At 35.8% G+C, this 24885-nt stretch overlaps 2 protein-coding genes across 9 annotated transcripts in view; one reads left to right on the top strand and one right to left on the bottom strand.

Annotated features, from left to right (window-relative positions):
• The first annotated feature begins 558 nt into the window (after positions 1 to 558).
• On the top strand, positions 559 to 6095 carry LOC117208451 (venom protease-like). Its single transcript, XM_033449639.1, has 6 exons — positions 559 to 629; positions 3030 to 3119; positions 3602 to 3904; positions 4065 to 4166; positions 4238 to 4389; positions 5709 to 6095. Exons 1-6 carry the CDS (start codon positions 566 to 568, stop codon positions 5871 to 5873), a joined length of 876 nt encoding a protein of 291 aa, XP_033305530.1. The 5' UTR covers positions 559 to 565; the 3' UTR covers positions 5874 to 6095.
• A 9251-nt stretch (positions 6096 to 15346) lies between these two features.
• The window catches only part of LOC117208452 (rap guanine nucleotide exchange factor 2-like), a 125254-nt gene continuing 115715 nt past the window's right edge, over positions 15347 to 24885 (bottom strand). For 7 of the 8 annotated variants that reach the window (XM_033449640.1, XM_033449645.1, XM_033449641.1 and 4 more), the window contains 2 exons: positions 22237 to 22494; positions 15347 to 19346 (listed from right to left, as the gene is read on the bottom strand). In XM_033449640.1, the coding sequence (XP_033305531.1) occupies positions 19315 to 19346; positions 22237 to 22494 (290 nt within the window). In that variant the 3' untranslated portion in view covers positions 15347 to 19314. The remainder of the gene's footprint in view (positions 19347 to 22236; positions 22495 to 24885) is intronic. The other variant, XM_033449647.1, reaches the window with a different exon arrangement.

Raw genomic sequence — 24885 nt, 5'->3', positions numbered from 1 at the left:
TTCGCATGTTTGGCGTTAACCTTTTGAATGCTGGATACTCCCGGCGAAAGCAATCCACGTGGACGGCACGCGCTTAGCGGTTGCGATGATTGAAGACGGAATTCTTTTTCTGCTAGTGTGAATTATGTTAATTGAATACGCATGGCGGAACTAAGTTATAATTGTAATTCCTGTACACCAAATGAAATAATACTAGAAAGTTATTTTCGAACATTAATTATTCTACTAAAAACATTAAAATGTAAAACATATTTAAACTTGAAATTGTGTTAATGAATCTAAATATTTGAGTCCAATGAATATAACAAAAATTATGGAAAGTTCTTTACGTATATTTTAAACAAAGAAATATTTAGTTTTAAATCACATGCGCATTACATCTACACTAGATTCATTTCACAAAATAAAAACTTTTATGTATATTGATAAAATTAAAATTGTTTAATTATTTTTGTTGAGACATGTATAATTTTCTGTGCTGGGCTGGTTTAAATGCGTAGTAGAGATACTTGTATGCGGGTATCGGTGTGTGGAGGTATGTGTGTGCGCGACGTCTCGAAAACAGATGAATGTAAACTATTCAGTCGGTTATAGGTCGGCTATAGGAGAAAGTGCCGAGACGCGCGCAAGTGTGTATCCATGAATATATAAGAAATCGTCCATGAAATAAGTATATAACTATTCTAATATTAATTCCAAGTGTAAATTTAGTGTTCCTGTAACATTATTTCGGCTTCAAAGATCCACAATTCTCAACAATTTTCTAAAAACTTTGAGCAATTCAAATCGACTAAAATTAGAAGTTCATTTAGGTGTGGTAAGTCTCAAAACAATCATCGATACATAAACCGACATCGCATTTTCTGCATTCATATCGCGTATCACTTCGTTTTTTATGTTTCGCGCAAACAACGCATTTTCTTCGTGATAATTGTGCCTTGTCCGTTTAATTTGAACATTTTGATAGAAAATGTCTCTCTGTTAAACGAAACGGTATATCTTTCGAATCTTTTTTACCACCACCCACAACGTTTCTTCCTTGTGGATATTTCCGTAAAGTATCTTTTACCAGTGCCAAATGAAATTCATTAAATTTTTGTTTCGTACCAGTAGAATTTTTGTATAGGATATATGCATTGTATATTGCTAAATCTAGCAAACGGAAAAAAGTTTCTTATACCATTTTATGGTTTTCCTTGTAGAATTAAGTGTACTTAAAACCATATCAACTTTGTCTACAGCACCCATGTAAGAGTTATAATCTGTAATACACGATGGTTTGGTTTTCTTTAACCCTGTTCGATAGTTTCATTTTTCCGTTTCAATCAACCTAGCTGCGTGTACAGTGGATAGCATCCAGACATCCTTCTTGTCACGCCATTTCATCGTCAATAAATTATTCGTAGATCGGTAACAAATTTCACCTTTCTTCAAGCTTTCTTCCATACGGGGCATTTCGCTCCTATTTTTACGAACAGTTCCGAATGCATTGGTTTTGTGGGCTTGTATACCAATTGTCCGTAATTAACGTATGACCCTTCTCAAAGTACGGTTGAAGAAGTGTCATAACAACGTTTCCAGAAATCCCAAAGGTCGAAGTATTTTGATTTATCTCTGTCTTTTTTCCAGTATAAATTATAAAATCCAAACTAATTAGTTCTACAGTCGCAAAGAACAAATATCTTAATACCAAACCTGCTTCTCTTAGAAGGTATAAACTGCTTAAAATAACATCTGCCTTTATATAGTACGAGGCTTTCGTTGATGCACAGATTTTCATATGACTGTGAAAAGGATTTCTTCAGTTCGTCGACTACTGGTCGTATTTTTATTATCGGGTCATCGTTTATTACGTTATGATCATTGAAGTTTAACATTTGTAATAATAACATGTACCTGTCTGGTGCTATTATTTTCCGGAATATTCTGGTTTTCAGCATTTCATCGGTGGACCAATACTCCCTCAAAGAGAGTTTCCTTACCCGCGACATTAGCATTATAGTACAGAAAAATCCGTACATTTCGCAGACTGAGTCATTCTGCCAATTGTTCAAACGCGAATTCGTTTTACATGCTTTATGATCTTTTACATTCTTGAAGTAGTTGTTCGTTTGTTCGGTAATTTGAGAGACCAATTCCTCCGAGAAAAAAATTTAAAAAGCATCAAAAGGTGTTGACTGTGCGGTCAAATGCACTTTTACTCCGGAATTTCCATCGTCAAAGATATGTAATATGGGCGTCAAATTCTTCTTCGTCCACAAGAACATTTCCGTGCGTTTACAGTTTTCGATATTTTGAGTTAAATGCGGATCTTCCTCCTCCGAAGACGTACTCAATGTTCCACACCGTTTTCTATTTTTATTTCTGCGTGTACCTAATCCATTATTTATATAGTTTTCCACATCTTCTTCGGAGTCCGATGAATTGTAATTTTCATTTATTTCACTATCTCTTGTAGTATATTCTTCAAGATTATTCGACATTTTTTAATATATTAAAAATAAAAAGTAATACAATGATTTATATAAACGTCAAGGAGGTTGAAAATATTGATAGACACATATATGGGTCCTTAGTCCACACAGATAGACTCTCGCTGGACTCGTATATGCGTCCATAGCACTCAAAGGGTTAATTGTCCTCCTGCATCCATCAGTTCAAGCGGGGCGCACTAAAGGTTTGCACTTTAAGTTGTCTGCAGTTTCGAAATTTTACGCGTTTGGTAATTATGAGTGAAAAAAGCGGTCACGCGTGACCACATAAAATTGAAAGGAACACGTTTGATTTTTTATTTTCGAGATGGTCACGAAGTTAATGGGAAAATTCCACCTAAGTATTCACTTCTTCACCGGTTTTGTTTCTGAAAAATGCTTCGTTAACTTCGCGAATATTCCAACGACTCGCTTCACGTACAAAACAAATGTGATAACCAGGATAATCGTGAAACAACCAGCGAAGACGAATTAATTCATCACTCTACTGTCAATTCTCTAAATATAATAACTCCTTTCACTATAAATATTTTATAGCAACCTCGGATGTGCCCTTGCGTCCACCACACTGTGGTTTCAGCAACGTTACGCATACCAGGGTGGTTGGTGGTAGACCAGCTAAACTTGGTACGTTTTATCTATTCCTTTCCGATTAATAATAAGCGATATACTATGAAGGATGAAATTGAAAGGCACTAATCAGCACATCAAAGTACGTTTCAATTAAATTATATAATAATACAACGGTTTCATTGGTAGTAACTTTGTTTATTAACTTGAATTATTTCCGCCTTTTAGTTCATGTTAGAAAGAATATGTTTTTACTTGAAATTAAAAATCGACATACGAGTAATGATACGGATGGCGATCAAAAAGTGTTCGGGAAGAAATTACATATTCGAACTTTAGAGTTCAGTATACTTCAAGTGGAAACTGTATAGAATTAACTAATAAGTGTTGTTCCATTGAAGTCAAAATTCAATTTCTCTCTTAATCAAATTTCTATCTGAGAGTCTGCATCGTCGAATGTCCAATGGATAACAATAATTTCTAACTCATCACGCGAGAAAAAATTGTGTATGTTCACAACTATGTCTATTGCATTTTAGGTGCTTGGCCATGGATCGCTGCAGTAGGATTCCGTAATTACTCAAACCCGCATTGGGTAACACAATGGCTGTGCGCAGGTACCCTAATATCGGCTAGGCATGTTTTGACCGCAGCACATTGTGCAGATAACGATGATTTGTACGTGGTTCGTATCGGGGACTTAAATTTAAAACGAGATGACGACGGAGCGCATCCTATTCAAATAGAAGTCGAATCTAAACTAATACATCCCGATTATTCTGCCGAGTCGAACAATAATGATATTGCTATTCTTAAACTGAAGGACAATGTTCCATTTTCGGGTAAGTCTTTAAATATTGTTGTGTTTCTAATATTTATGCTACTGGGTATTGCTGAAACCTCTTACTGTACACATATATTGTATCATAAAGCATGTTCAATTCTTTCTCATACTTTTCGTCATTCGTTTCCTTCACTTTCATTTATTTTCTTATTTTTCAGAGTACATACATCCCATTTGTCTCCCCATAGAGAAATCCCTTCGAAATAAAAACTTCGTGAGCTATAACCCCTTCATTGCTGGATGGGGAGCATTAAACTTTAGTAAGTGATATCAATTCTATGATAAAATGAAATAGTTTCATTCTTAAATATCCTTCTCATTTTCTTTGTAGGTGAATCATATACTAACGCATTAATGGAACTGCAACTGCCAGTGGTTACCAACGCCGTATACGAGAAAGCTTATGAGGATTTTGACGTAACTATCACCAATAAAGAAATATGCGCCGGCGGAGACCCTCGAGGTGGAAAGGATGCTTGTGGAGTAATTACATTACAGATTTACTATAAATTATACGGTGTCTGAGGGTACATCAATTCGAATCAACATCAAATCAACATCTTGAACATAAAAAATAATAGATAAACACAATTTAATAGTTTTGCCCATTTCTCACACATCATTATGGTCCTTAATCTAATTTCCTTCTAATCTTAATTTTTTTCAAAATACATATATGTCGGAGATGAAAGAACACCGGAGTCTTTGGAATTTTGATTAATCCCGCAACATTGTAACCTAGAGTCTACTATAGCTGTAATTAAACAATTGTAGTTATTCAATCCGATTGTAATTGTTCGAGAGTTGTGATAGTGAGCTTGGGCTCGAGGCAACAGCCAGTCGCCGAACGTAGCCGCGGTCACGGGATGAACGCTTTGTCTAACAAAGGTATGGAGTAATTCTATAGCTCTCCTTAAAAGAAATATTCGTGGCGACACGCGACAGTAAACATTCCAACGGTTTCTGTCCCGTGACTCGCCACACGCAGACCCTATTCTTCGAGTAAGATGATTGCCAGATGTCGATGCATCTCCGCAGTACATGTTCGGCTACCTCGAGGGCCCGTTATAAATCTTAAGATTTAGTCAACTAAAGTCTTTCAAACAGACAAACAGTCTTTGTCCCAACTACGAGAAAATAGGGGAGACCTATTTTTCAACGAGCGGCGTCTCCCACTAGTAACTTTCCCTCGAGGGCGGCTAGCATCTTTTTCTAACCACCAATATGGAGATTGACCAATTAGCAGCAACGCCAATTTCCCTTACTTTCTGAACGAAGGCTTTTCTCGACGAATCCGATGATCTCGTGTCCTTAGACACACCCCATTATAGTTTTCCTCTGTGGCATCATCGGGACGGGAAAGGCATTCTCGCTCGCGATCTCATCGATGAAAGGAGTAACCCTTTACGACCAGTGAATATTACGCGTCCGACTTAGATTTTGTGAGCACGTTCGTCTATCATCCCGTCGACCGCGGATTCGTTATTGAACCTAGGATCATTGTCATTAGTTTCTCGAGTACCTAACTACCACGGTTACTTGTCCGGCTCTATAATAATCGTATTTGCGCTAGTCAATGTCTTCTCTATTGCATAACGACAACGTGTAACCTAAACGAAGATTCGTTTCACGCCCCTAACCCTAATTCTAATGTAAACCCGACATATAATATATACATTCTAAATTGGAATATTTCAATATATAAATCAATAATAGATTATTACTGTATATAAGTATAATTTCAATACAATTCGATTAAAATATTTCAGTAACTATGATTAAAAATTTAACAATCATTTCAGGCTGACAGCGGAGGACCACTGATGATATCACAGCAATTCACCTACTATCAAATAGGTGTTGTCTTATCTGGTCATGAATGCGGCGTACCTGATTATCCGGGCACTTACACGAGAGTCACGTCGTACCTCGACGACTTCATTATCCCAGTGTTGCAAAATTATTAGTGTCCCATAAATATCATTTTTCGTGCACGAAAAATAAAGTTGGAATGTATTATTGTGGAGATAAGAGGCAGCTCAGATTTATATTGTCTTTTACGTCAAGAATTATAGTCTTAAAATGCATGAAATGTAACTTTGAAACGACACTAACTTTTTACGTACGCTATACTTGCACGACTTAGATACGTAGAGATGATAAACGAGCATTTATTAAATTTTTACTAATTATATTTAAACTAATTTTGGTAATAATAAACCAACTTTCTGAGAAGTTCTGTAAATTTTGTTTCTGATGTATCAAGAGAATAATTAAATATTCCACTTAGATCGTATACTTCTTGTATGTAGATACAAAATTTCGGACTGCTCTGAAACACTTCATAAGATAGAGAGCTTCTAGAGGTTGGGACACAGAAAGTCCATAAAATACAAGATAAATCTCGAGTCTTCCAAAACTATTTTTTATTCGCTAAAAATGTCCTATGTGCTCATGCAATCGCGTGCAACATCAGAACTTTACTTATTTTTTTATCACGTTCCAATTCAATGCAATGTTTCTGCATTTTTAACTATATGTGTAATATCAAAAAAGGGGGGGGGGGTATGCGCTTGGTCTACCATATATTTAAGTTTGAGTTTTCTCGGGATAGCATAAGTTGTAAATTTAAGACATAAACTAAGAATGGTAAGAGTGCTGGGGAAGAGAGAAAGAGAGAGAGAGTGTGTGTGTAACAGGGTATGCCTTGGTGACGTCAAAGCCAAATGAGTAATGGATGGGAGAGAAGGGTGCGAGTGTGGAGGCTCAGCATTTTTTGACCTGTGAAGACAGACGTTGTGAGCCGAGTGTTAGACGTACGAAGATATTGTAGTCAGTTTTTGCATCGGGTATTGCTTGTTAAAATAAAACTAAACTTCACTTCAAATAGAACATCCTTTCTTGTACTTACTCTAAACTATTTAGATACTACATATGTAAGAGAAATTTCCATTCAACCAAAGGTATACTTACACATTACAGATACTTACGAGACATAAACTCCCAAACTATTGTGACGAATAAAAAATGTCAGCAACACAACTGATAAACGCTGCTGCATACTCAACACAACAGCGCAAGAAGTTACAAACTTAATTATGGCAACAAAGACAAGTAAAGCACCAGGATTTGACTTGATCAATGGAAAAATCTTAAAAAACCTTTCCCCAAAGGCAATAAGACTAACAACGATAATATTAACGCAATTCTAAGAATACAGTACTTTCCTGCGCTATGGAAAATAGCACAGATCGTAATGTTACCCAAACCAAACAAAAACCCACATCTAACTGCATCCTACAGGTCAATATCATTACTGCCTGCATTTTCCAAATTACTAGAAGAAATAAAATATAACGGCCTAAAACCAAGAATAGTAAAGGAAAAACTAATACCGGACCATCAATTTGGATTCAGGAATAAACACTCCGCAATAGAACAAATGCACAGACTCGTCAATGAAATCTTACAGGCGCTGGAAACAAAACAATATTGCACGGCACTCTTTATGGACATCAAAAAAGCATTTGACAAAGTTAACCATGAAAAACTTCTTCAAACATTCAAAAAGCAATTTCCAGAACAAATCTACAAACTACTCAAATCTTACTTAAACAATAGAACCTTTGTAGTAAAAATAAATGGTGCATATTCTGAAATTAAGGATATCAAGGCAGGAGTACCGCAAGGAATCGTCCTAGGATCAATACTATACACACTATATACGGCAGACATACCAACAACTGTCAACAGCAAAATACTAACGTTCGCGGACGATACGGCCATACTGGTGAGGCACGCAAATCCAGAAACGGCAGCCGCACTACTACAAGAACACATTACAAAAATAGAAAAGTGGCTGCAAAGCAAACAAATAAAAGCGAACATCAGTTCAGAATCAACATCAAGTGCAATCACATAACATTTACACTTAGAAAAGGAAAAACACCAGATATCCAACTGAACGGCGCCCGCATAGCACAAACAAAGCAAGTCAAATATCTAGGAATACATTTAGACACACACCTTACATGGAAGCATCACATAAAATCAATAATAAACAGAATACGTGAAAAAAGGAAGTAGATGTACTGGTTAACCAATAGAAAATCTAAATTAAGCACAATGAATAAACTAAATCTATACAAAACAATAATCAAACCAATCTGGACATACGGAGTCCTACTATGGGAGACGGCAGCAATGAATCACATAAATAAAACAGAAACAAAGCAAGCAAAAATTTTAAGGACAATAGTTAACGCTCCATGGTACGTCAGAAATGAAGACATACGAAAAGATTTAAAAATTCCAACAGTCAAAGAGGAAATCGCTAGATATGCAAAAAAGTATAAAGAAAGACTTGTAACACACCCAAACCAGCTGGTTGTTGCAACGAATAAAACCAAAATAGAAAGAAGACTGAAGAAGAAGCATCCCGCAGATCTCACAATAGAAATAAAATAAACAGCTTGGAAAATGGAATCCCGCTGGGGGTAACCATCCACATGTTATATTATTATACCACTAAGCTATAATATTTTACCAAATGTCCTACTGAACAAATTGTAAAATTTAAATAAATAAATAAATAAAAAAACATTCGTTCACATATATATGTCGGAGCTGAAAAGACACCGAAGCCTTCCCTTTGGAATTTTGGGAAAACCCCTTAACATTTTAACCTAGATTCTACCATAGCCGATATTGTCGTCATTCAATCCGATTGTATTTGTTCGAGATTTGTGATATTGAGCTTAACATTTATTTAGTATTTCAGGTAGAATTTTAATTTAGGAAAAGAATGAATTTCTGTATGAAAATTAAAAAGACAGAATTTCAATTTAGTTCGAAAGCTTCAGTGTTAAATACTTCTATGTTCCGTCCTTGGATTAATTTGACCTTAACTAAGACCTAATAATTACATTAATGTGCGTAAATGCTTGAAAATGCTATATAATAGTATCAGCTTCTTTTAAAAAAATTTTATAGTAAAATCTTTATAAATTTGTAATATTTTTTAGACAATTTGAATTCATTATATTATACATCATACTTGTAGTCATTTCTAATTAAGTTACTTTTGCGATGTTTAATTTTATTTTATGTATATTCTTATAACTCTCTATGTTACGGCGCGTACGATGGTCCGTGCGCTGTCTGAAACTTTATACTATATACTGATCTACTATATACTATATACTATAAACTGAATCCTTTGACGTAATCCTAATAGCTTGAAGGAATCTCTAACCCTGTAAGTATTTTCGGATTATGGATAGTCCTTAGAACAATCCTTAGGTTTATTGTGCACTCTTACAAATTACGGAGAAAGCGGGTAGTTATTTTTCCAATAAACAATGTCACCCACGAACCACGTTGGTAGGAGGCTTCCTCCTCCTATCTTCATTCATTAACGTTGGCTATAACCAATGGGCACCCTCACTTTCCTAATGAAAAGTATGAATAACGAATCCGTGTTCTTCGTTCAAAAAGCGCACCCACACCGAGCTTACCTCCTGGGGCGGAACTCGAAAGCGCAAATATCACCACTCGACACCAACTAGTGTCGGACGACGGCGGCGCAGTGGTTAGCGCCTTAGAGTACAAACGTTCGGATCCCGGGTTCAAATCCCGGCGCCTCTCGTACTTTTCCGAAGTCCGATTTTTCTTCTACGATATCTAAATAAGAAGAAAATACTGCAGTACCACGGCAAGCGACATCTACAGCCAGCAGCTACAATTATCACGGATATATGAAAGAAGACGGAAAAAAAAAGGAAAAAAAAAAAGGTGTGTTTCGTCCAGAGCCTGCTAGTGGACTCATCAGTAAGGCTTACCCAGCAGGCTCATGCCTTAGACACAATGGAAGGAGGGGGAAGAAGGACTATGTACATGGCAGGAACATTGTGAAAACGGATTTCTCCCTCCCTCACGCCAGCGGCGGGACACTGTATCGAAGGCCGGCTCGATTCTCCTACCCTCTCTTGCGACGTATCCCAGTGGAGCGGCCCTACTCTTAACCTAATAAGGCCGGGAAAGGTTCGCGTACACACCGTGTGATGAAACAACGGAAAAACCACACGGTGTATCGCGACTACCTTTCTACTACTTAACCTAAGTCCTATATTATCAGTCTTAGGTCAGAAGCGGCTCCCATGGGCATTCTTGAATTAATCTTCCGTCGCTAAGATCATCCTCTTCCCTTTCTGTCACTCCATCTTGCCCATATGACTCAAGCATAGGGGGGATGGATGATGTAGGGTGGACAAGGAAAGGAAATGGAGAAGAGAGAAAAGTAGTGTTTCGTCCGAGATCTTGCTAGTTGGGACTCTTCAGTAAGGCTTACCTAGCAGACCTTTACCTTAGACACTGGGATAGAAAAACTTGTGTTAGAAGTTATATTTATTGAAACAAACAGTGTCAATGTGACCACTAGTGAGAAAGCATTAACATCGCTAGCCCTATGTTGATATCGATGGCCCTCTGGTGACAAGTGTAAGACGTATTCTACAAACGCGTAATTTAAACTAAACCATTGTGATGAGTTATAAATAGATTGTACATTTATAGTAAATTTAAAAGTGTAGAAATGCACAGATTGCATAGAATAATGTGCAAAGATATCGAAAATATTGAAAATAAAGTTTCTGTTATATTGTTAAGGATTAACGTAATAAATGAGTTATGATACTTAATTGTATTGAATGAAAGAAATTTCTATTTAAGTTCAATTTCCATAATTGTATTTCTGTAATAGTGTTAAATAAAGCTACGAATTTATATAAACATCCACGCTCTAATCATAATAGAGTATCTAATATAAACAAAATTAGAAGAGTATGAAACAGAATATCGGACGTTAGTGAATTCCTGTTTACATATCGTTAACACGATATGTTTCAAAGGAAAAAAACTAAAGAAAGAAATGCACGCTGTAATGTTTCTAGCCTGTTTTCTTTCTTTTTCCATATTGTTCACGTACGCAGCATCGTGATGAATCGAACTGTTGAATCTCGGTGACAAATAACAGGAATTACGTGCTGGATGCTAGAGGACCTCTATTTGCGCGTTCAATTGCTCGCGTTAGACTTGTATACGGTAATTTTAATGTAATATATTTTAAATTGTAGAATCCGTATTTTAATTTGCTTTATGTTGTAAATCCGTGAATTTCTTTATCTATCTCGGTTTCATAAAACGTTCGTGGCGAATTCGTGTATCGTATATTCAACAATGGTTATTTCTCTGAAATATTATTGTACAACGATGTATTTATTGAAAGCTATAAATGAAATGAAAAATTACGTAACAGAGTGAAATGATTCAAGGAAGACTATAAAAGGCGATAGACGATACTATTGCCCTCGCTACACAGTCGATGTACGGCTTAATTACATCATACCGCGCACTATATCAATTCATGTAATTGTATTAGAAATGCATGAATCAACCGCAGACACCGCCTTGTTAAAATTAAAAAGTAAAGAGTAATTCAAGAATCTCAATGCTTTGAAGTAATGCTCGTCGTGTTTATTGTACAAGGTCGTACAGTTATATTTGCAAGAAATACTTTAAACAATCGCTTATGAATCTTCACCAAAGGGTTAAAGTAGAAATAAAAAATATAAAAACTTTAGAAATGTTTCTTTTAGAAATGAAATCTATATTTTATGTATTTATATATTTATGTTCATTATATATATATATATGTTTTCTCAATGCGAGAATTGATTGTAAATGTTAATAAATAAAAAAGAATATATATATATATATATGTCGAAGATGAAAGGACACCGGGACCTTCCTTTCGAATTCTTCGGAAAACCCCCAATATTTTGCCTCTATAGCTTAACTCGATTATAATTGCTCCAGATTTATGATAGTGAATTTGGACTCGAGACGACAACCAGTCGCCGAACGTAGCCGCGATCACGGGATAAACGTTTTTACCTAACAGAGGTATGGAGTAATTCTATAGCTCTCGTTAAAAGAAATAGTTGTAGCGGCACGCGACAGTAAACATTCCAACGGTTTCTGTTCCGTGGCTCGCCACACGCAGAGCCTATTCTTCGGGCAAGATGATTACCAGATGTCGATGCATCTCCACAGTACATGTTCAGCTAGTCTGAGGACCCGTTACAAATCTTAAGATTTAGTTAACTAAAGTCCTTCAAACAGACAGACAGTCTTTGTCCCAACTACAGGAAGATAGGGGAAATCTATTTTTCTGACGAACGATGTTTCCCGCTAGCAACTTTCCCTCATGGGCGGCTAGCATCCTTCTCTAACCACCAACATGGAAATTGACCAATTAACAGCAACGTCAATTTCCCTCACTTTCCGAACGAAGGCATCTCTCCACGAATTCGGTGATCTCGTGTCCTTAGACACACCCCATCATAGTTATCCTCTGCAGCATCATCGTGACGGAAAGTCATCCTCTGGTGAGGTCGTATTAGCGCGTTACTTAGCATCTTTACGCTCGGTAGATATTCCACGTTTTAACAAAGAGTTAGTTTAGTAATTCTTGTACCGCAGCCAAGCAAGTCGAGTAATCAAACCAGCTACAACGATTTGAATAACATAACATAATACCTTCGATATTAAATTTGCAAATTATTCGGGTAAAAATAGGCAAAGATTCAGCTATAAATTTCGACGAATATATCGGATGTAGAGAAAGGTTCTGTACCGCTATAAATTAGATTTAGCTCCATTTTTTAGAAGACTGGGATAATTTCAATTGTTCGGTACTAAAGATACAAAGTGTCCTTTTCCACGAACAAAATCTGATAATTGAAACTAATATAAATAATATCTATAAATAAGATCTAATAGCTCCATTTGTTAGCATGCTGCGATAATTTCAATTTCTCGGAACTAAGGATATCAAAGTCTCGTTTTCCACGAACAAAATCTGATATCTAAAAGGTACAAATCTGATAATTGAAATTAAAGTCTAATAGACGCAAAGTAAAGATCCAGAAAATCGGAGCAACGATACGTATAAAGAAGATTCGAAGACTTCGAATGAAAATTGCTATTTTATAAAAATAAGATTTAATAATTCCAATTAATGTTTATTATTTTAATATTTAATCAAAGAGACGTCGCACGTAAATGAATTACAAAGTAGCCTTTATCAATCCTTTAGTAGCTCGTATATTGTTCGATAGGGATTTTACAGGTGTACATTAATGGGAACAACATCTATGTGTGACTCATCGTAAATACAGCCGGAGTTTTGTGTCCATCACGCTACAAATCGTTTAATACGTGTTCGATACAATTTGAACCATCTACATTAATAATCGGTAGACTTCGTTCTTATACATACGGTAGACAGATATACAAAAACATCATATCGTACAAAATAGTAGTAGTAGTATCACCACCAGTTTCGTTCCCACGGATTCTCCTTTTATATACGATACCCTCTCATTGACCTTCGATATTTCCAGCTTATCATTCTATTTCGTAACAAACCTTATAAAAATACGATCTTCTAACTCTTTATTTGGCCACCGTTCCATTTTTTTTTCGATTTGTTTCTCTTTCTAATAAAAATACACAACCTTCCTTTCTTCGTTTATGAATTTTAGATATATTTCGTAAGAAGTACGATACTCAGAGCTATAATAAATCGCAATTTTGTACCCCGTTTTTCCTCACCTTTTCTTTTACTTTCAATTAGAAACTACGTACGATAATGAATATATGAATTCTAATAGTCTCTCCAAAATCAACCCAAAAGTCTCATTTTTTCTTTGCCTCTCTATTTTAACGAAGAAATTAAGAATTACCATAAATGAATTATACAACGACAACTCAATGATAGCAAAATAACAATATCTAGATAACGAATATTGATGTATTTCTAAAAAAATATATAAAATATTGAAAGTAAAATAACTATTATGATATCTGATAAATGAAAGGAATTTCCATTTTGATTCAATTTCTTCAGTGATTTCCTTAAAAAAATGAGTGTCCATAAATATTGTTCCAGCAATAAGCATACAAAACGATACTTAAATATATAAATAAGAAGTTTGACAAAGGCTTAATTAAATTGTCGTCTCAGCCTGATATCAAGAAACTACTAAATATCAATAAAATAAACAAAAACTCTTTTTAACTGGACAATGAGAAATCATATTTTATTTTTAAAATAGTACCAAATATAAAATAAACAATAAACTTTGTTAAGCAATTTGTCCGATAGTTAATCAAATTATCCTCGATCGTTTCAATCAGTCACCAAATAAAGAGTTAAAACGCTTTCACCTTGTAGAGCAAAGAATCGAAACGATTACAATGGTCGTCGCCTCACTAGTTGCGCGTGTGTCTTGACCGTACATCGTGGAAATTTGGTTCAACATCCTCTCGTTCACGTCGAAATAAGCTTCTAAACCGAAACTCAGTGGCGTTCATGGAAAAATTCGATGCTTTCTCTCGATTTTGCACGGTCGTTTTCGTCAATAAATATATACCGTACACAGAGATCGGTCGAAAGAGGAAAACAAGTGAAAAATCGCGGAAAGATTGGCGCGTTTCACGCGCCTCTTATTATTTACAAAAAGCCATATTAGATGAGCCATTCGATGACGAAAGACTTTTTTCACTTTTCTACTCCAACTTCCTTTTTTTTTGCTCTTCTAATTTTCTCTTTTCCTTTTCGCTCTTTTTCTCTTTTCATTTGGTTGTTTGCTTATTATTTCTCTATCGTTCCTTTTGTACTTGTCTTGTCCCATTTTTAACCCTTAAAGGCTACCATGAGCGAAATTTCACTTTGTGTACAAATTTTGTTTCTTCATAATATATTAATCGTACGTTATATTCAACATTACTCAGAGTTTTGTCTTATATTAATAATTGCAAACGATACATTTTCTACTTTTTTATTACATACAGTAAGGATAACGTTCAAACTGTTGCAATAAGGAGGCAGCTCCATTTTCCAGTAATTTGAGTAAACCAATAGAAACTAATTTTTTGAGACGCACTATAAATTCACAGTCGACTAGTATTTCTAGTTATAAACTTTTATATTTCTGAATATGAGAGAAACTCGAATATGAAACCTATAGTTGATTCTCTCTTCCAACAAATACAATTTAAATTATTGCTGCGACCCCGTCGATTGCATTTGCTTGACTTTGTCATTTTTGAAAATAACCAAAAATGTGCCGAGCCAAGGGTGAAATTTCATTCACGATAGTATTAGTGTAATTTTCTTGATCAACAGCTTCTAAGTGTTAGTTTTCGTTTTATCCTCGGTTATATTCGCCGCGAGGAACTGAACAACGTATCAGAGGATTAAATGAAGGATTAAAGGCATTTCGACGCGTGTTCGGATTAAAAAATGAAGACGAAAAGAAATAAACGAGGAAAGAGCTTTGATTTCCATCCACGAAACCAAAAACGCACTCGGGGCTGTTGTACTATGATCCATGATTTTTTTATTAAACAAATTAAATACAAAAGATCGCATCTTTTTTCTCTGTTTCCTTGTTGCTCTTACTGCCGACCGCGACGCGCAGTCGCTCCATTCTCGAGTTAATATAAATAATTAAAAACAACAGAAGAGAACGGGGGAGGGCAAGGGGCATTAAATAAAAAGTAAAAGAAGTCATCGAGGGGTAAAAGGAGGACGAAGTTCGTGGAAGAAGACAGTTTAAAGGCTTTTTCTACATGTTCTGACACTCTTTCTCGCTCTCTCTCTCTCTCTCTCTCTCTCTCTTTCTTTCTTTCTCCATAAACATACTTGCATGCGCGCATTACACAAACTCTACGACAAGGTGGATCGTTTCGTTTAAAATTAAAGGAAGAAGGAGAACTCGAGCTTCGGCAATTCAAGACTAGTGAAAACTTAATAATCGCCTGTGGCTCATCGTATTACTCTCATTTGAACGATTTCGCTCGTTTCTTACAACTTTTTCGCTTATCTCGCTTCCATCTCAAACCACGAAGTTCAATTCCTTTTCAAATTTAATAAGAATACTTTTTTAATCAAATTACGTTACGTCATATGACAACATCATTAGTAATTTGCCGATTTCATTCATCGATTTGTTAAATTTGAATTTCGCGGGGAAATGAAGCACAAATTGAAAAATTCATAAAGAGGAACGAAATCGCGAAAATTGAAATAATCGGCGAGGCGTAAATGCTTCTTGGAATGAACCGCGTATCCTTGAACCGCCAAAGATGCAAAAAGAAAAACGAACAGGGGAAAGGAAAATTCACGAGCAGGAAGATCGTTTCGGGGAAAAGTTTGTAAAACAAAACACAAAAGATGATCGATCTTACGATAAAAAGCTCGGATGAAAAAGAAAAGGGAACGGAAATAGCATCGTTTTCCTGCCTGTTTCGTTCGTTTGTTCCTTCTACGCTCGAGTTACTAAGAACCTTCTGATCGATATTTTAAATGCTGCTGGACACAACGCTCGCCACTATCAAACACTTCCTTTGAGAACGTTCGGTTAATTAATAATATTTAAAAGTCATTAAAGGATATGTACAAAGAGATATTAATATGAATATGCAGTAAATGTCGCCGTTACCGCAGGATCCGCGCGAAACCCAGCGCGGAATTAACATGGATTTATCGATCGTCCTATGGTTCGACTTGATTTGTTCGCGCGGATCGAACGTGGCGAGGATCAGCACGGTGTTTAACAATCTGCTAATGTCTTTTGTGTTTTCCAAAACAGGTCTGGTCAATATTAACACATTGAGAATAGTCTGTCGCGTATGGGAAGTATTTGTGTCGGGTATGATTCACGATGGGACGCAACAACGTGGAATGTCGATATACGACACGCTCGAAAGCCTCAAGAATTAGCTTTTTTCAAGAATTTTTCCAAGAATTTCGAGCGTTTCAGGGCTCAATAGAGAGAAAAGAAAAAAGGGAAGCACCGTGTTAATCCTCGAGACTGCTGCTCGCTTTGCACGAGCATTTTGGCAGATCGTTCATCGCGAAAGGAGATGCCTTCGAAATTAGGCCCTCTCTGCCCTAATACAACCGCGTTTTCGTATGTTCAATATCATCGACATAGATAGTTCTCGAGCCTTGCGCGAGAACGAATTTTTTAGATCGCAGAATTTTTTGTTTGCACAAATCACTGGTATTTTAGCTCGAATATTTAGTTGTCTTGGCGAATTATCGATATAACAATTATTAGTCTCGGCCTGTCGGCGAGATGCGCGATGATATTTATCTTTTAGCGGTCTTCTCTTTCGCTTTTGGGAATCTATTTCTTCTCTCTTCCCCTGAGACAGAGGCTTTGAAAGAGGCGATCTTGCTGCTTCGTTCTCTTTCGTTTTAATACGCTCTTCTTGCACGGCGCGGATTATACATATAGATATATTTATATATTTATAATATATATTTGTTTTTTTATATATAAAACTAAAAGTACCGTGATACTGATAAAATTTCGGAAAATATTAGTTATCGACGAATGCGCTTCGGTGCTCCGTAATATTATTCTTCGATAACGATAGATCGAATTCGAGAAGGTCGAGAAATATAAGTTACAGCAGATCTAAAATTCGTTTTCGATTAATAATTAATTACTTCGGTAAAAATAAGTTGAGCATACGCGATGCATATCGATTATTATATCCTCTCTCAATTTCCTTCCTGAAACGCTTAATACCTTGTTGTTATATTTGTTTCCTTTCTTTCTTTCGTTCAGACTCGCATTCGCTCTCTCGCTTTCTCTCCCTTTCTATCACCCAAACTCCTCAAACACGATCTTTTTACTTTTAATTTTTATTCTCGATTGATTTTTCTTTCTTCCTCGCGTTCCTACTGAACCTGCACTCGCGCTAGATAATATTAAACGCTGGAACAACGCTACGAGCGCTATAAGCATACTCGTACATTACGGATAAACGCTTTAAAAATGAATTTCAAAAGCCCAGGAACGATACACATATACATCTTCGTACAACACACCCTCTCGCAACAGACTCGCTTTTTCTCGTTAGTCCCTCGAAAAATACTTTGTACTTATGATCGCGTCAACGATAAAACTCCGTACACATACACATCGAAGCCGTAAAATCAGGTCTCCCCTTAAACGCCATCGATACAATAAATTTCTGGTTTCGTGACACACGAATAACATTCATACTGTATACAACAAGCGAAAAAATAAAAATGAATGATTACTCGAAAGCTTGTCACAATTATCTGCCTTTAAAAAAAATGTAAAAACACAAATAATACGTAGCTTGAAATTATCGAAATTCTAAAAATCTGAGCATCGACAGAGACTGCATACGATACAATCGAAACCACATTCGATAGACATCGAAGAAGGATACGTTAAAAAAAGAAAAAGAAAAAAAATAAAAGAAAAAGAAGAACGACAAACGTTAAATTTGCATATGTATCTGGTTTGATTCGCTTTTTTGCACATTGAATTTCCTATCTCTCGGCCAAACACGCGTACATGCAATAAACACATTCACGCATACGTCATTCTTGCTGAATTATATGCTACATTAAACGCTACACGCTATGTACACCAAAAAACGTATACTTAAGCTACTCTGGGCGTTCGGGGGTTAGCCTAAAAAGTAATATAATACAGGACACGCCGTCATTCGTACTCCCTGCGACGATTACGCGGTATATATAACATCTTTGGACTCGATTTATTACACATTTATAGAGAATTATTACTTATGACCGTAATTTCTCGCGCCTAGTCTCTCTTTCTCTCTCTGAGTAGCCGCTACGTGAAACTCGACGTGGCACCTTTGTATCGGACAACATATCATCAGTCTGATACAAACGTATTCTATATCGTTCTTCGTTTTGTCTTTTCTTGTCTTTGATCTTGTAATACATGTTTCATATATCCTCGTGTGTGTATATATATATATATATGTCCTTTCTTTCGTGATTGGTGCTTTCGTAGTACCCCGACGGGCGCAGCTCGTGAGATTCTCAACTTCTCTTCTTTTTGTATCTCGTTATTTTCATTTTCTTTTTCTTAATAATTCTGGAAGACTAGCGCTTCTTCCCCTTCCTCGATGCGCGTTCTTCTCCAAAGTATTTCCTTAAACTGGTATGAGGGCTCTCGAAATATCTGAATCGAAAGCACTGTGCGTGTGTGTCGATCAGTTTCATTTTTCGTCTATGCACCCCGTTCTTATTGGAGCAAATTCTTTAAAAATTTCTTGTCTTATATATTCAGAGAGACTTTGAAAGCGGGTGCAAAGTTCGAGAAATTGTTTCGGATTCCTTTCTTAATAGGGAATCGTTTAACACGTGGCACGTAAGTTGACGACGAAACTGTTCCTCTTCTAGTCGCGGGAAATGACAATCTGTTGAGGAACTGAAGCATAATGATGACCGGGAACTCTTTACAGGCGTCGTGGACCATTTTAAACCGCTGATACTTGTGCGTCTTCGTCGTCTGAAAAATTGTAACGTTTCCTTTAATGATCATTTCTTTTGCTCTTTTAGAGTCATAAAATAATATTTCGATGGAGTATGCTCGGGTGACTTGTCTACGTTGGCTGAATTTTTCAATTTTGACACTGATATCTATATATTTTCAGAATTTTTAATCGACGTTAGAGTTTATAATTTGTTACGGTTTCCCTGTTAGGATGTAATTTAATACTATGTCAAAGTATAATGTAATAATGATAATTGTAAAAAAGAAAACAAATTTTTATGCTAGTTACTTGAAACTCGTACTATACTTTTTTTCTGAAACTGTAATTTCTGAATTTTCATTTATTAAATTTCTAAAAAAATGTACTACGAATACTATGAATTGAAGCAATGTAAAGTGATCTAACTAATTGCCTATACACAGAATAATCTATATTAATTTACTAACTTAGAAATTCAAATACACTTTGTTACATTACTACAAATTCTTTCATCTACTTTTCTAGCTGTATTATTCTATAATTCTCTTACCAACAACTAGTCGACAGCTAAAGAATGCATAAAATAAAACCTACTAATGCATAGCGACAGATTTCAGTACAGAAACTACAGTTTCGAAAAAAAATTAGCACAACGCGATTCAACAAGAGAAGGAACTTAAATAGAAAATAAATCAAATAAGAAGATAAAATAAGAGATTCTAATATACATTCCATGAATGAACTAAAGAGTAAAGTCATATTCGCCAAAGTAGCAAGTCTCTTGGTGGAAAAAGAGAAACAAAGAATACATCTATTGAATTATCATCGAATTCCTTTAAAGAAACCAGCTATAAAATTGCGACTCTGTAAAATGTAACAAATTCTATGTATCGAAAGAAATCAAATTGGTCGAAACAAAAGGGATCGTGGAGTGACGTGACGTGACGTGCAAATAAGAACAAAAAAGAAAGAAGAAAATTGGACGCAAGCATGCTGTCATGCCTCGACACGGAGGGTGGAATACGAAACTATACAATATGCAAAGATGAAATATAAAGTATCGCAATCGAAAATCGTACCATCTGCTTGCAACAGGCTTCCAAAAAAAGAAAAAAAGAAAAACAGCAAGTGCATAAAAAATACATCGATACAATTACAATTTGCTATAATATGCAACGAATTTTTTGCTGATCGAAATGCAGATTTCTATTACGCATAAACACAGTGCGTACGCGTTGAATAATTCTAAGGTCAAAATAAATTTCAGTAAAAAAGAAAGAAAAAAAATCAAAATACTGAAAGGAAAATATAAAACACAAAGTTATAAGTTATGCACACAGAAAACACGTGGTTACACAGGCACTTTGCATTAAAAATGTACAAGTGAAACATATGCGGATATGTGTTCGTTATTTACAAGTTCAGATGCGATCGTCGATGAGAAGATAAATTAGATAAATAATTAACATGTACATCGAATAACAAACAATAACGATTGAAAATCGTCCATAGACTTCTGTGTATGTGTGTGCGTGTGTTTATACATACATTGTAAATACTTAATCGATAGAAATAGCTTAAAGGTAGATAGAGAACGGTGTGTAAGTACTTAGTGTTCATTGTATAACTCATCCATTGGAAAAAAAGAAGATTCCATGACTGTTCGATAATGTTATACGGTATTTTGCAGGAACTAGAGCTTTCTGTGCTACTATTCGAGTGTTTCAGAGTTGGAAGAAGTAATCGTTATTGAATTCATCGTGATATTCTACGTCACGTAGATTCGTTGATCATTACGGTGAAAAATGTTACTGAACAAAGTGTGGCAGTCGCGAACAATTTGAACGATTACAGTTTATTTGAGTTTGAGTGCATTTAATAGTTTTCAGACATGATAACAGTCTATAATTTTTACTGACATTTAGGATATTATGTACCTTATTTGGATTTAGAAATTTAAAAGTTAATAATTTCTGAAGAAATTTTATTATTAATAAATGCTATATTATTAATAATAATGAATTAAGAAACTCGAATTCAATGAAAGACAAATAATTACGCGATAAAAGACTGATATAAATGTACCATGTCTGAAAAGATAAAACGAAAATGCAGCAAAAAATGTTAAAAATATTACGCGGCAAATAAGCGAAATGCGAACAAAATTAAAGACTGTAATTAACATTTTTTTCCGTGCATTATCGATAGTCAATAGTGGGACTGATCAATATTCCTTGATAATCTTGTTCGATTCTTTCGCTTCTTTTACATCTTAAATCTAAAGAAAACTTTAAAGCTATTATTTCACATCTCTTTATATCTTAATATCCTTTGAAGGAAGTAATATATTTAAAAAAATACATTTATCCCTTTTTATATCTTTACACTCTAAGAGCCATTTTATAAAGGAATCCTGATCTCTATACACGAAAGTTCTTTATGTACAAGTATTTACAAAAATTCTCATTCTTCTAAAAAAAAAATTAATTACTATTCCGCTCACTCTACCCTATTATTCATTACGTAAGCACAACCTTATTCGTTCCTCTGAATCCTATTTTAATCTTAACAAGGAAGTTACGCATACCTCTGCTGTAACAGCAGTTTATCATTTCATATCACATTCCAATAATTTCATATCAATGTTCGAAAATCACTCTATCTAAAGCCAACACTATCTAACATCATTTATAAAACTATTTTCATAATCTAATAGACTAACGACTAATTGTGATCGCTATAATTTATTCCATATCAATCCCATCGCTATGATATCGATAGTGTTAAGGAGAACAAGCCTCGAGGACGGAAAAGTATATCAATTCGTAAAAAGTATAGACATATATGATAATACGTCTAGAGAAAAAACTGTGGTAGGTAGAGTAGATTGTATTTTAGGTATAGCGATTGTGTTTGCTTTTGTACCATCTTCATGGTCGTTCCTGTAGGTAACACCCTCGTGGCTGTGAGCACGGCCAAGCCTGTGCAACCTTGCCATCTGCGCTGCAACTTTGTAAGCAGGCGGTTGACGGCACTGTGTACTACCAATTCCTGGACGCATCGTCGTCATCGACGTCATGGTAGTCATGGTCGTCATGGTCGTCATAATCGTCGTTCCAACTCCTGGAGGGGGAAGCGCCGCCGGTACTCCAAGACCCACGCCTACTCCTAATCCCGTAGTACCTGAAAACCCTCGACTCTCTTTCTCTCGATCTCTCACATCCCTGCATCTCCTTCTGCTGTTCAACAACCGCTCTCTCCCCTTATCCTTTTTACCGCCATGTAATCCATCGCCATTTGCAATTCTGAACGAACACGACTCGTACGAAGACTCGAAAAATATGATAAGTGGTAGGTACTTTTTATGGACATCGCAAATAGTTAAACTGCGGATTTTTATGCATTTATTGGAAACATGAGAATACAAAAATTCACAGAATGCGTGTAATGCGTTAAAATACATGAAATATACAAGGTGAAGTACTCGTTATAATATAGGATGAAAAAATTTCTGCAATTGTATAGGATTCAATAATTGACAGTAATTAAAGCCTGTGAAAAATTTCTTACTGTACATACAAATATAATTCTTATTTATTTTTAATAAAATATAATTTTTTAAAAATACTATGTCATTAAAATATTAGAAGAATAATGAAATGTAGAATATACAATTTTTTAAATACAACGATTCATTAAGATATTCAAAAAATGTAGATTCTTTCTCTCCTTATTGCGTCCTCGTCTTAAATTCGTCCCCCTTTTTATGTATGTATTGCATACATTGCAACAAATATAAAAACAAGACGAATTCATATTCTTTGATTAAAAAAAAAAAAAAACATAAAACAGACTCGTCGTGCTCGTTCAGAACGGAGCTCGAAAGAGACGAGCTATATACATATACGAGGAAACTGTACAACACGCTCGTTATTCACCGCTAGATCAGAACCCAAGAAAAGGAAAGCACAGAAAACCAGTTAATATATACCCTGAAAAGAAGCCTCGGTTCTCCGTTAATCCTGAGGAAACGCGACAACACAATAAAAACAGTCACACACTGTCGATGCAACGCATATCATTTTCTATACGCACGCACAACCTGCATACACATGTGTACAGCAGGCAACGATACTCACGTGATTATTAGCGTGCACACGCCAACCCTTCGAGCAAGCGATTAATACAGATTAAGCCGATGCATCGCTGTATACGTTATCACTGAATGCCTCGAGCCTAACGCGTTGCTTCCGGTTGGTACAGAACTCCCATTTACCAATGTCTACTCATCTTTTTTTCTATGTTCGAACGATTAGTCGAGTTTCATATTTTATTCATCATTCTACAGATATCCATTCACCAGAGATATATTAATTAATACTATCTTACTACGTCATGCATAACACTACGGATGATCCGGAAGCAACGCAATCATAGATAGAGTCGAACAAAGAGTACTATGAAAACAGAGAGAGAAGATTCAGCCCAGTTGCAAGGAGAGAAACTCAAGACAGGCAAGACGACAATCGCGGACTCACCTTGAGGATTTTGGGGTTGGTGATGGTGATGATCGTAATAATGTTGGTGGTGATGATGGTGGTGGTGGTGGTGATGATGATTGTGGTTGTGATTCTGATTGTGGTTGGCAGGAAGCGGAGGTAACACTGCTACCGCGTGAGGGAACGGAGGTGCACCACCTCTCAAAACAGACCCTGCACCACACACAGGTCACATACGAAATGTTTCTTTACAAAATGTACAATGACACACCGGTTTAACATCTGGTGGTACTTTTTCCCCCTCTCTTTTTCATTTTTGCTTTGTGTATCTTTTTCTCTTGATGTAAATAAATGAGACGAGCGATAAAAATCGCAAAGATCTTTTTTAATTAAGAAAAAGTAAACAATATTTATTCGAAAGAATGAATAAAATATAAGCTTGTTGACGTCCCTCTCATTGAACATGAAGGAAGATTCCTAGAGTGCCGCGAGTGGAAAGATCGCAAAAATTGGGTCGATGTGTCGTTATATAAATATCAACGTATGCGTGTATGCGTGAATAATGCCCCTGCGTAAAGAAGCGAGTCTCTGTGAAAAAGCTTCAAGCGATAAATGTACTGAAAGCAATTGGAACTCCCGGGATAAAAGCGGCTATAAAGCACGTTTACCTACGTTATCGGCGCAACGCTCGGCTAAACGATAAATAAATAAAGTACCGGATAGGTACGGTAAAAAGAGTGTATGTACGTAATATACACATAATGTAACGTATATATGCTGTAGCTTAAATTGCACGGAGATTTTTTTCTTAACTACCATAGACGAGAGAGAATGAAGATGAGTGGCCATGGGACATACGTTTTCTTTTCAACGTTAGAATCTAATCGTGACCCGGACAGTGAAACGAATGATTCGGAGGAGTAAACGGACTACGACTGTGTGAAACGGCAAACTGTAATGAGAAAACATTTCGATTACTTTTAGTATCAAACGAGAACAAAAAAAAGAGAGGAAAAAAATAAAAAATGAGAAATAGATGTGATAATTACACGAAGGATACTCGTATAGTCATCAA

This window comes from Bombus bifarius, unplaced genomic scaffold (genome assembly GCF_011952205.1).
Source record: "Bombus bifarius isolate JDL3187 unplaced genomic scaffold, Bbif_JDL3187 scf7180000008105, whole genome shotgun sequence".
Classification (NCBI taxonomy): Eukaryota; Metazoa; Arthropoda; class Insecta; order Hymenoptera; family Apidae; genus Bombus; species Bombus bifarius.
Note: the sequence above shows the minus strand (reverse complement) of the source record. Positions and strands in the feature narration are given on the sequence as shown.

Coding starts and splice junctions, on each gene's coding strand:
- LOC117208451 (XM_033449639.1), top strand. CDS start 566: ATGAATGTAAACTATTCAGTCGGTTATAGGTCGGCTATAGGAGAAAGT. Junction 630..3,029: donor AAGTGCCGAGACGCGCGCAA/GTGTGTATCCAT, acceptor AATATTTTATAG/CAACCTCGGATGTGCCCTTG. Junction 4,390..5,708: donor GTGGAAAGGATGCTTGTGGA/GTAATTACATTA, acceptor CAATCATTTCAG/GCTGACAGCGGAGGACCACT.